The sequence below is a fragment of the Gopherus evgoodei genome, chromosome 2 (genome assembly GCF_007399415.2).
Source record: "Gopherus evgoodei ecotype Sinaloan lineage chromosome 2, rGopEvg1_v1.p, whole genome shotgun sequence".
Taxonomy (NCBI): domain Eukaryota; kingdom Metazoa; phylum Chordata; order Testudines; family Testudinidae; genus Gopherus; species Gopherus evgoodei.
The window spans coordinates 6347782-6360201 of NC_044323.1; the positions used below are offsets into that span (position 1 = coordinate 6347782).

General features: G+C 47.8%; 1 protein-coding gene across 3 annotated transcripts in view; it reads left to right on the forward strand.

Annotated features, from left to right (window-relative positions):
* GUK1 (guanylate kinase 1) overlaps positions 1-1883 on the forward strand; it is a 43875-nt gene extending 41992 nt beyond the window's left edge. For all 3 annotated transcript variants that reach the window (XM_030549872.1, XM_030549873.1, XM_030549874.1), the window contains exon 8: positions 67-1883. In XM_030549872.1, coding sequence (XP_030405732.1) covers positions 67-102 — 36 coding nt within the window. In that variant the 3' untranslated portion in view covers positions 103-1883. The remainder of the gene's footprint in view (positions 1-66) is intronic.
* The last annotated feature ends 10537 nt before the right edge of the window (positions 1884-12420 follow it).

Sequence of the window (12420 nt, forward strand, 5' to 3'; positions counted from 1 at the left end):
CTATGAAACTATGAATTACTTACAGAGAGCAATATATGATCAATCATTTTCTTCATCTGCTTGCAGGAAATCCAGAAGGTCCAAGAAACCAAGAAGTCCTGAGTTCAGTCTGCTTGGCCGCCATTCCTAACGTGCTTCACAGCATTCTGTTCCAAGAGAGACATTCCCTTTAGCCTGATCCCTTTCTGAGTTACTACGACATTTATAGTAAAAAAAACAAAAAGCAAAAACAACTTTATATTTATATTAGCTGGGGCTTCTGCCACTTTGTGTGCGCATGCCAAAGCGTCCAGGGCTCTTCTAGGATTGCATGGAGATTTCAGGCAGATAATCTGAAAGTCCCTGTACTGTATTTCCTGAGCAGAATTATTCTGAATTCATTTGTATAGCTTGATCATACATACAGCTCATGCTGACACAATCAGTGCATGTAGCGTGTGAAACTGTAAGCAGTAGTCTCCTCCATAGCATTTTTGGTGGATACTCCCTTCCCATCCCTGGGTTGACTGCACCAGATGCCACCTGCAAAGGGAAACTGCTTAGTATGACCTGACTTGACCTTCCTCCTACAGACAAATGGGTTAAAGTGTGCAGTGGCGTCAACTGGCCTGAAGTGATCAACTGAGAGAAGAGATGGGCTGAAAACAAACTCAGAGAGAGGACGGTGCTAATGCTGGTAACCCCCCAACCTCCCATGTTCCACTGAGCATTGAAAGCTCCCACTATTTCCCTTTTGTCTTCCCATTAGGCCAGTGGCTGGAGCCACTGCTCCTTTGAATGGTTGATTGACATTCTCAGCGAGTCTCTCTGCTTGATCTCGATGCTGCTGCTGGCTAGGGCTCCTTTCAGCAGGGCTTGGGTTGCTCCAAACCTCAGTCCTCGTGCCCAGGACCTAGTCAGGTGAACTGTTGGGGTTGCTTGAAAAAATTGGAGACCTGCTTAATCTACCAAGAAATAAAATCATGTCCTGACTTCTTCTGGCTCAAAGGAGTTCCTAGGGGAGCAATTGTTCTGCGCTTGCCTGCCATGAAAGACTGTGGGGTATGGTCATATATCTTGTTCGGAATAAATGCAGCAGTGGAAAAGTTTGGGTGTTCTCAAGTTCAACTCTTTGGGGAATTTCTTTCCAGGTTGTGCAGCACTTTTATTTCTGGAAGAAAAGTAAAGTGCCCCCTTTTAATGTCAAAACAGTTTCTGAGACCTCTCTGCCTTTGAAACTTCAGGGTTTCCCTTCAAATTGAACATCCTAGAACCAGCTTAATTCTGAAAGAGCCAAACCATTTTACACCTTTTCTCCTTGATGGTTTTCCAAAAGGAAGAGTCGTGGTTGCACCTACCATTCCCCAGATTATCCCCCTTCTCCGCTACTGCCTACACCCATACCATGAATGGTAGAATAGTAACGTTCTTTTAATGTCCATTTCCTCACCAAAATTGCATGTGATCTGACAGCAATGTTCAAAGCTGAAGCTTGGCTCAGTCTCGTTTCTGGGAGGCTGTTCATTAATTCCAAAGTTTTCCCTCTCAGGCTCATCCCAACATGGATTGGGGTGGAATTTTAAATGGCACGTGGCACCAAAATAATTAGCAATATCATCTGTGCTGGGCCCTAACAACTCAAACTGTTAAGAGGAACAGTGAGGACTGAAATCCTGCTTTCCTGTCATTGCCCTGAATCTGCAGTCAGAAGAGCTCTGCGTCTTAACTGAGTGATCTCTGTATTCCAGAAGAACTGTGTGTGTTTTAGGAGGGGAATTTCTCACTTATGAAATAATGCAGCATGGAGGGTTCGGGATAATGAGGTGGTAGTAAAAACACATGAGCACTGACTACCCTAATGCTCCTATGAGTGATGAATTAAAGGTTTTGTTTATTTACTTTTATTTTTTTGCTTGTGCAGCCTGACTTTCTCTTTGGCTATGTGTATTATTCTGTGGTTGGTGTTCCTTCTCCCTTGAGAGTGCCCTGGGAGATGTGAGCATAAGATGATTCTGGGAACCAATGCTACAGGGTCCTAGGGGAGATATTACAGCCATGATATAGGGACCAACAGTTCCACCAATGATATTTCACGAGGCCATCCCGTGTTTCAGGCCACGCTGTCCGTGCTGGGATCGCACAAACTTTTCCCCTATTGCAAAGATTGCCTGATGGGAGTTTAATCTCTGCCTGACCTATATCAGCACAGCAGAAGCCCTCATCACCGTAAGCAGTTCAGGTAACTCTAAACCGTGCACTAATCCCACTATACAAATCCCCCTCATCGATAAGCAGAAATTCCAGTGCTTCCCTGAACAAGTCCCTTGAGACATGGTCAAGGGTTCTGGTATGTTCCAGCCAAAAGAGAACTGCAGAAATAATGAGTGACGTACAAAGCTGGTCGCTTAAAGAAGAAAGCTGAGTGAAAAGAGCAGGGTGTAGATGTTTCCCTGCAACCCAGCCTAAGCCATTATGGCCTCAGGCAGGAGAGCAGGGAAAGGAAACTAATTTGTGTGCCAGCTACTGGAACCGAAGAGGGTCAACAAACAGCACTAAAGATGAAAAATTAACTTTCTTCTCCCTTTTCCCCATCTGCCCCTTTTAATAGTCAACAGTAGTAATAAGACAGGTAAGAAATTCCCCCCTCCCTCCCTTGCAATATTTATTTTTCATTTGAGCGTGCTCTTTATTCCAATGATGTTTCCTGGACTTGGTAGGTGGGGACGGACTAATGATCTAATAGGTCTGTCCCAGCTCTGCTGAGTCTGATCTGATGCCATTCCCCTTTTCCCCCGAACACACTCTGAACTCTCATGAGGCCAGACCCTCTACCTAACTCTTTTCATTGCAATGGGAAATCAATGAGTGGTAGCTGCCTAGGTGCCCAGGCCCCAGCTCCCTGTAGGGTCTCAGGCATTCCAATGCTGAGTGTCCTGGCAGCTGATGGTTAAGTGACTGGAAAATCAAAGCAACATGCTGTGATCTAGGAAACTGAGTTAGGCACCTAGGCTCCCTCTGCAATGGGGGGGGGGCACCTTAGAATGCAATCTACAAAAGCCAGCGTGCTAAGCTGGGAGCCCTGTAAGCTAGCCATGGGGCGATGCGGACCAGAGAGATGTGTGCTAAGTTCCACTCCTGTTGGGGAGAGAGGTGCCTAATGCTATGATCCATAAACAGCAACCCATTCTCTGGAGTCAGGTAGTTTAGTTGCCTAAGTCATTTCTGATGTGAATGAATTCGCTGCCTTCCTTTCTCTGCACAAAAGGCAGGGGGAGGGGCTGCTGCTATCACCCATCTTATATTTTTTTAGCCCTGTAGTTGGAGCACCGACCTAGGGTGTAGGAGAGCCTGGTTCAGTTCCCCCTCTCTTCCAAAAGGGGTGAAAGGATTCAAACGGGTCTCCCAATTATACATATATAATGATGGGTTCTAAATTAGCTGTTACCCCTTGATGGGGTGGAGGAGTGTTGGAGTTATATGGATAGTTGTCTGAAAACATATGCCCAATGCACAGCAGCGGTAAAAAGGCAACAATGGTAGGAATTACTAGGGCTGGGACAGAAAATATCTTAATGCCAATGTATAAATCCACAGTGTGCCTACATCCTGAATACTGTCCAGTTCTAGTTGTCCCATCTCAAAAAGAATATTGTGGAACTGGAAAAGGTTAACATAAGGGCAAAAACATGATCAAGGGTATACGGAACAGCTTCCTTATGAGGAGTGACTAAAAAGATTGAACACTAAGAAACTACAGCATCTACTCAGGACACTCCCTACACTAACAGCAGAAGAAATCAACATACCCCTAGAGCCCCGACCAGGGTTATTCTATCTACTGCCCAAGATCCACAAACCCGGAAATACTGGACGCCCCATCATCTCAGGCATTGGCCCTCTCACTGAAGGACTGTCTGGATATATGGACTCTCTACTCAGACCCTATGCCACCAGCACTCCCAGCTATCTCCGTGACACCACTGATTTCCTGAGGAAACTACAATGGTCACCTCCCAGAAAACACCATCCTAGCCGACATGGATGTAGAGGCTCTCTACACAAACATCCCACACACAGATGGAATACAAGCTGTCAGGAACACTATCCTTGATGATGCCACAGCACAACTGGCTGCTGAGCTCTGTGCCTTTATACTTAAACACAACTATTTCAAATTTGATGACAATATATATCTCCAGATCAGTGGCACTGCTGTAGGCACCCGCATGGCCCCACAATATGCCAATATCTTTATGGCCGACCTGGAACAACGCTTCCTCAGCTCTCGTCCACTCACGCCCCTTCTCTACCTACGCTACATTGATGACATCTTCATCATCTGGACCCATGGGAAGGAGACTCTGGAAAAATTCCACCATGATTTCAACAGCTTCCACCCCACCATCAACCTCAGCCTGGACCAATCTACACGGGAGGTCCACTTTCTTGACACCACGGTGCAAATAAGTGATGGTCACATTGACACCACCCTATATCGAAAACCTACCGACCGCTATGCCTACCTTCATGCCTCCAGCTTCCATCCCGGGCAAACCACACTATCCATTGTCTACAGCCAAGCACTGAGGTACAACCGCATCTGCTCTAACCCCTCAGACAGAGACACAACACCTACAAAATCTCCACCAAGCATTCTCAAAACTACAATACCCGCACGAGGAAATAAGGAAACAGATCAACAGAGCCAGACGTGTACCCAGAAGCCTCCTACTGCAAGACAAACCCAAGAAAGAAACCAACAGGACTCCACTGGCCATCACATACAGCCCCCAGCTAAAACCCCTCCGACGCATCATCAAGGATCTACAACCCATCCTGGACAATGATCCCACACTTTCACAGACCTTGGGTGGCAGGCCAGTCCTTGCCCACAGGCAACCTGCCAGCCTGAAACATATTCTCACCAGTAACTGCACACCGCGCCATAATAACTCTAGCTCAGGAACCAATCCATGCAACAAACCTCGATGCCAACTCTGTCCAAATATCCATGGTGGCTAGGATGGTGTTTTCTGGAAGGTCACCAATACATTGTAGTTTCCTCAGGAAATTGGTGGTGTCATGGAGATAGCTGGGAGTGCTGATGGCATAGGGTCTGAATAGAGAGTCCACATATCCAGACAGTCCTTCAGTGAGAGTGCCAATGCCCAAGATGATGGGGTGTCCAAGATTTCCGGGTTTGCGGATCTTGGGTAATAGATAGAATAACCCTGGTCGGGGCCCTAAGGGTATGTTGATTTGTTCCGGTGTTAGTGTAGGGAGTGTCCTGAGTAGATGGTGCTGTTTCTTAGTGTATTCCTCAGTAGGATCTGAGGGAAGTGGCCTGTAGAATTTGGTGTTGGAGAGTTGTCTGGCGGTCTTCTTTTGGTAGTCAGACCTGTTCATGATGACAATAGCACCTCCTTTATCAGCCTCTTTGATGATAATGTCAGGGTGGTTTCTGAGGCTGTGGATGGCATTGAGTTCTGCACGACTTAGGTTATGAGGCAAGCGATGTTGTTTTTCACAATTTCTGCCTGTGCACGCTGGCAGAAGCATTCAATGTATAGGTCCAGACTGTCATTTCGACCCTCAGGAGGAGTCCATGTGGAGTTCTTCTTCTTGTGCTGTTGGTGGGAGGGTACCTGTATATCAGTGTGCTGTTCAGTGTTGTCCTGAAAGTATTCTTTGAGTCGGAGACCGCGAAAGTAGGCTTCCAGATCGCCGCAGAACTGTATCATGTTGGTGAGGGTGGCAGGGCAGAAAGAGAGTCCCCGAGGTAGGACAGACTTTTCTTCTGGGCTGTGTGTGTGGTTGGATAGATTGACAATATTGCTGGGTGCGTTAGGGGTACCATGGTTGTGGCCCCATGTGGCAGGTAGGAGTTTAGACAGCTTACAGTCCTTTTTCCTTTGTAGAGAGGTGAAGTGAGTAATGTAGATCTCCTGTCTTATTTTAGTGAAGTCCGTTTGTATGGAAGTTTGGTTATTAACGAGAGTCTCCAGGTTGGAGAGCTCTTTTTTGATGTTTTCCTGTTTGCTGTATAGGATGCCAATCAGGTGGTTCCTCAGTTTCTTTGATAGAGTATAGCATAATCTCTCACTGTGGTCTGTGTAGTATGTAGATAGCAGTGGATTTTTTACCTTTAGTCCATTTGGTATGATGTCCATCTGTTTGCATTTGGAAAGGAAGATATCTGTCTGTATTTGTGCAAGTTTCTTTGCGAGGTTGATGATTTCCACTGCACACGGCTAAATGCAGTGCCTTGCATGGTCTCAAGTATCAGAGGGGTAGCCGTGTTAGTCTGGATCTGTAAAATGAGCTTCTCTGGGTCATGCATCACTCTGGGGCTTAGCTGGGAGACAGGCATCCAAATACGTAGCAGTAAGCCCTGAGACAGAAACTTAAGCACTGGGTGTGCTTTTCCCTTGAAAACGTAGGTGCCAAGTGAGTTTAGTTGCCCACATGGAAGTTCTGGAGATCTCAGTGGAGCCCAGACTGAAACGTATATACCTAAACTCAAAAAGTAGGCAGCAAATATTTCAAAGTATATAGGATCCCACTTTGAGTTGGGTGCCTGCGTACCTTTAAAAGTCAGGCCCCTACTGCTCAGCTGCAATTTAACTTTGGAGAGGGTTAGCTGCAGTCCAGGTAGTGGAGCACTAGAGGGGGCTCAAGGCACTAAGAAAATTCATTAGGACCCTTCTGCCCCAACAGAGGAAGGGAGCTGTGTCGTACATTGCCTGACTGGTGTTTCTCAGGATCATTCTTTGTACCAGTTAGGATTCTGTGCCCATTACCAGCTGAAAATGCACCAGGCTGCACCTGTGACTGTCCTTTAGCAAGCTCCATACTCAGACATTCCCCTGGGCTCCCTTGAATTCTGGAAGGCACTGCAGCTAGTGTGACATACAAGCATTACTGAATCCTCAGAAAGTCCCCCTGAGCTCAGTAAGTGCCAGATAGGGGTTCCTTCACTCAGCACTGGCATGCAACCATTTCTGGGGTGGAAGGCAGCAGCTATTTAACACTTCATAGTGATGCTACAGAATAGCTTAGAAAAGGGATTGGAGAAGACTAATGAAAGAACAAAGGGAATTAAAATAATCTCAGATTCTGCCGCAATAGCCCACCCTTACAGTACATGCCATAGGGTCTTTAAATGACCCCAATGAAATAAACTGGTAAGCATGTTATTTATAGTTCCATCTCTGTGTGGTGGACTAAAGCAATGAACACTTCATTCTCTCACGCTAATGGGAAAGTGACGTGCTCAGTGTCAGGATTATGATGCGTGAAGGAAAAGAAAATGAGTTTAGATTGCTCTTGCATCTCTAGGCCATGGACTGCATTTCATTACAAAAGAGACCTGGATGCTGTAGACAGAAACCCCAATGTAATAGCACAGGATTTTCATATGCCTCTATGGTGATTGTCAAATTAAAGCCCAGTGTCTCTTTCCAACCTCTTAAGCTGCTGGCAGCCACTGGCTGGAGGTGTTTGGAGGTGATATTGCTGAACAGGAGAAATGAACCTAACAGACAGAGAACATGTTTTGTGCCTTTAAAATGCTGAAGAAATTCTGGAGAAACTGGCTACTCAGAGCAGGGATGTCAAACACTGGTTTGTGGGTTGGATCTGGCCTCTTTTAATGTATTTATGGGGCCTGTGGATCTGGCCTCTTTTAATGTATTTATGGGGCCTGTGGAAAGTATTCAGATTCTTTAGAATCTCAGCTCTCATTAAAAAAAAATTAACCTTCCAAGTGTAAACCACCACTGCAGCATCTTCCTGAGTTTGCCGACAGCCTTAAACAAGAGTTTGGAGATACAGCTTAACAGGGTGTTAACTCTGAAGCCTAAAGATGACATATCCAATGCTAGCATAGTTAACTATTTCACCACAGATCATTTTAGCAGAAATATCCAAAATGTGTGTTCCAGATTTAGGCCTACCTGGGGATCTTGGATTCTGCTGGGATGGAAATGGCTCAGTTATGAGCCTGGCAGATACATGCTACAGAAGTGAGGCTGGAGAGAGATGGAGGGGAAAGGAACTTGGCACTTGTGCAGCACTGTGAAAATGTAGAGTGGTATGTGCAACCGTTAACTAACACTGCAATGTTACCAATGGCCATTTGCCATGGTACAGCCTAATTCCAACCTAGTAAGGGCCTTGGGAGTGGATAGTAAGGCCTGATCCTGCACCATTGTTGTCTCTGAAGTGTGCATGTCCAGAGGCAGAAATTTGGTACCTAGGGAACTTCTATCCTGACGAATTAGGCACCAAGTAAGTTTAGGCACCTACAGGATTAGGCGGCAGCCACATGGAGTTTTATGAATCACAGCTGAGCCTAAGTCTGGGGTTTAGGCGCCTGAATATCTTTGTGGCTCTGGGCCTGAGTGTTTTGCCATCAGAGCCCTAATCTTGTAAACCAGAAGTGGCCAACCTGCAGCTGTGGAGCCACATGTGGTTCTTCAGAAGTTAATATGCAGCTCCTTGTATAGGCACCAACTCCGGGGCTGGAGCTACAGGTGCCAACTTTCCAGTGTGCTGGGGGTGCTCACTGCTCAACCCTTGGCTCTGCCATTGGCTTTGCCCCCACTCCACCCTTTCCCATCCCCCTCCCCTGAGCCTGCTATGCCCTCGCTTCCCCCCCCCCGCCCCCAAGAGCCTCCTGCTTGCCACAGAACAGCTGATCAGGAGGTGTGGGGAGGGAGTAGGAGGCACTGATCAGTGGGGCTGCTGGTGGGCAGGAGGCACTGGGAGCGGGGTGGGGGAGCTGATGGGGGGCTGCTGATGTATTACTGTGGTTCTTTGGCAATGTACGTTGGTAAATTCTGGCTCCTTCTCAGGCTCAGGATGGCCACCCCTGTTGTAAACAGATACAGGCAGGGACACTCTGGCTCTGGTGTGGGGTCCTATTGAGGTCACTAACACTCCACATGGGGAGAGGCTCCACCCAGGCAGATCCAGTTGCAGGATTGGGTCCAGAATCAATTGAAGGGGCCTTCATTCTGTCAAGATGGAGTCCTGCTCACCTTACAGGCATGAGCAATTCCATTATGGCCAATAGGGCCCCGCGTGAGAGAGGTGAGAAGCAGGAATTGGTTCTCGGTAGAGTCCTAATTCCACATTTGTGAGATCACAATCACTTCCATAACTGTGCAGCATGATGTCATAAACCCAGGCTAAGGACTTAATTGCAGGCTCTCCCAGGGTGAGCTGGCCCTTTCAGAGGGTTGATGATGGCCCAGCTGCACCTGCGCCAGATTTGGCCTGCCTGCCTCCCCAGCTGGAGGCAATGGGGGACAGCAGCTGAGAAGGCATCAGGCAACCAGGAGATGGGTGTGGGACAGCACAGGGCATAGCTGGGTGGGTTCACAGCCACTGGAGAAGGGCTGCAGGAGAATGGGGTGGGGGGTGCTGCTGATGGGGTCAAAGAAGGGAGTGCTACAGCAGGGAGAAGAGACAGCAGCAAGATGGAGGGGTTGCAGTAGATGGGGAGGAGTCCTAGGAGCATGTGCTCTACAAAGAGCAAGAAACCAGGCAGGCAGGCAGGTCATACAGGAGGCTGTGCTGGGAAAGAGACTCAGCTCCCTCTTCTCCAAGTTTGGCCATGCTGGTAGGGTGCCTAAATCTTTAGGGCTTACAGGGCCAGGAACCCCTAGAAGAAGGAGGCTGTAGGGTCCCCTGTATTACCACCGAGGAAGGGGAAGAAGTGACTCTTGTGAAGGGGAGGAAGAAGGAATTGTGCACCTGGCATGGCGCTGGGGTGGAGGAATGGTGTCTCCTGCTGGACTTTGATTACCTCAGAAGGGGTGGACTTCTGGGGTTGGGCCAGAGGGATCAGTTACCTCAGCAACCAAAGGGGAGAAAAAGACAAGTCACCTTAGGGGCCTGATTAGGCTGCAGACTAAGAAGATGCAGTTCATGTGTGTGCAGCTCATTCTAGCCAGCAGAGAGATCAGCCTGCAGGGAGCAGCCAGGAAAGCGCTGAAGGGAACAGGTAGTTACACAATAACATGTACCAAGGGCCCTAGATGTACTTGTGCATTTGCTGAGCCCTTCCAGGCTTGGAGCTGCTGTGGGAAGAGAGCAGGGGTGGATGGGGAAAGTGTCAAATATTCAGAAGGAAACATTTTCCAGACTGGAAAAGGGAAGCTGGGTAGTTCCTGGGAACAGGGCCGGTGCTTCCATTTAGGCGACCTAGGCGGTCACCTAGGGCACCAGGATTTAGGAGGGTGGCATTTTGCGGCTCTCAGCTGCAGGGGATCCTTCCACTCTCCGGGTCTTCAGTGGCAATTCTGCGGCAGGTTCTTCACTCACTCCGGGACCCGCCGTTGAAGTGCCCTGAAGACCGGGAGCGCAGAAGGACCCCTGCTTAGGGTGCCAAAAACCCTGGCGCCGCTCCTGCCTGGGAAAGGACCTTTCTGTCAATAGCATTGTTCCTTTTCTCATATTTGCTGTGGCATGAAAGTGCCACTTCGAGACTCAGCTAAGCAGTGACCCAGCACTAAAGTAGAAAGCTTGAGGCCCTGAGCTGGAGTGAAAATTAAACAAACTTTGGGGGAAAATACACTTAAAGCTTCCAGTAAAAATTCTAAATAGACAACCCCTGCAAAGCGGTTTTGTATGTTTATACTTCTACACTTATGTGCAGTATGTTTCAAAATGAAAAATTACATTTAAAAACAAAAGGCCAGGGCCACCTGAGGGGGGGCAGTGGGGCAATTTACCCCAGGCCCTGCAGGGGCCCCGCGAGCCCTGGCCCAGCAGCGGTCCAGGTCTTCGGCAGCATTTCGGCGATGGGGGGCCCTTCAGCGCAGCCGAAGATGCGGAGCGACTGAAGGGCCCCCGGCCGCCAAAATGCTGCCGAAGACCAGGACTTCTGCCAGGTGAGTACAAGCGCTGCGGCTCCCCTGCTTTTCCCCAGGCCCCCTGGATCCTCTGGGCGGCCCTGCAAAAGGCCTCAGAACGCTGCAGTTTTCACTCCATTCTTACTCAGCGAAAGCTCCCAGAGACCTTAAGAGAAGCCATGAGGTGCTTGACACTCCTGAAAATCACTTAAGGGTGTGTTTACGCTGCACTGGGAAGCCCAGGGCACTGACTCTAGGAGCCCAGGTTAGATGTCTCAGGCTGTGAAGCTATAACATTGCAAGTGTAGATGTTGGCGCTTGGGCTGGAGCCTAGGTTCTGAGCCCTCCCCCATTGCGGGGTCTAAATGAACGTACAGAAAATAGCAGCTCCCTACATGAAATACAGTGTTCCTTGCAAGGGAAGCTTAGCAACCTTCTCTGAGAGCTACTGCATCATTGTGAATGGCTGCTGTCAGAAAAAGAGAGTCCAGAAAATAAGATGGGAATCAGGGTGTTAATTTTAAGAAGTGGAGAGTAAGAGAAAGGTTGGAAGACCCGAAACTAGACAGATGGATGTCAAACAAAAGGATTTGTTTAGCTGTGGTGTTTCTGAGGAGCTGGACTTGAGGATGGGACTCAGGTTGGAAGAAGAATAATCTAAGCCTGTTGGGAGTTTGATTCTGTTGTGGCTATTGGGGAGAGTGGTCATCACTCGCTCCTCATTTACAGAGTCTCTTTCTAAAGTAACACCTTTTTTTAGATTCAGGTTGTGTATTAATACTATGATGTCAGTGGGGTGGCACAGGTGGGAGGCAGCTCAGCCTAGTGGATAGTGTGCTACCCTGGGATTTGGGAGAGCATCGTTCTTTGCCTTGCCCTGTTGGGTGACCTTGGGCAAGTCATATTACTGCTCTGTGCCTCAGTTTCCCCATCTGTAAAATGGGGATAGTGATACTGATCTTCTTTGTAAAGCACTTTGAGATCTACTGACAAAAGAGCTATGTAGGTACTATTATTATAGAGCTGCTCTGTCGCTTCATTATTTCTCTGTTTACTTCAGTGAGGTACATTGCTCATCCTAGTACTCTTCTTACAATATTGTTCCCCCACTTCCTTCCTTCCCCTGTAATTTCAAACCAATTCTATTTGCTCTAGGTATCTTAACAAAAATTGGGGACGCTTCCATTGTGGGTTTCTCCCCTAGGCTTTGCAAGTCACAGGTTTAACTTCTCTCTTAAGTCTGCATCTTCAGTGATGTCTGGACAATGCAGGAGAGGGTGCAACTTGTGCTCCTTCTGCCTCCATAGCAGCAGCACTTGGGGAATAACAGTAGGGTTGCTTTCTAATTATGGCTACTGACTTTTTAACGCTAGAGTCTCAGCAAGGTGTGGATAACAAAGCCACAAAGATTTCAGAAGCTAAAGGCTCATAACATCAAACTTTTTAAAGAAGATTCATAGGTTGGTACCAACATACTTGATGTGGTTCTGTTAATCCAAACATATTTCTCTCAATGTTTGGAATGAAATCCAGCTCTACTGAAGTCCATGGCCCAACTGCAATTAATTCCAATGGAGCCAGA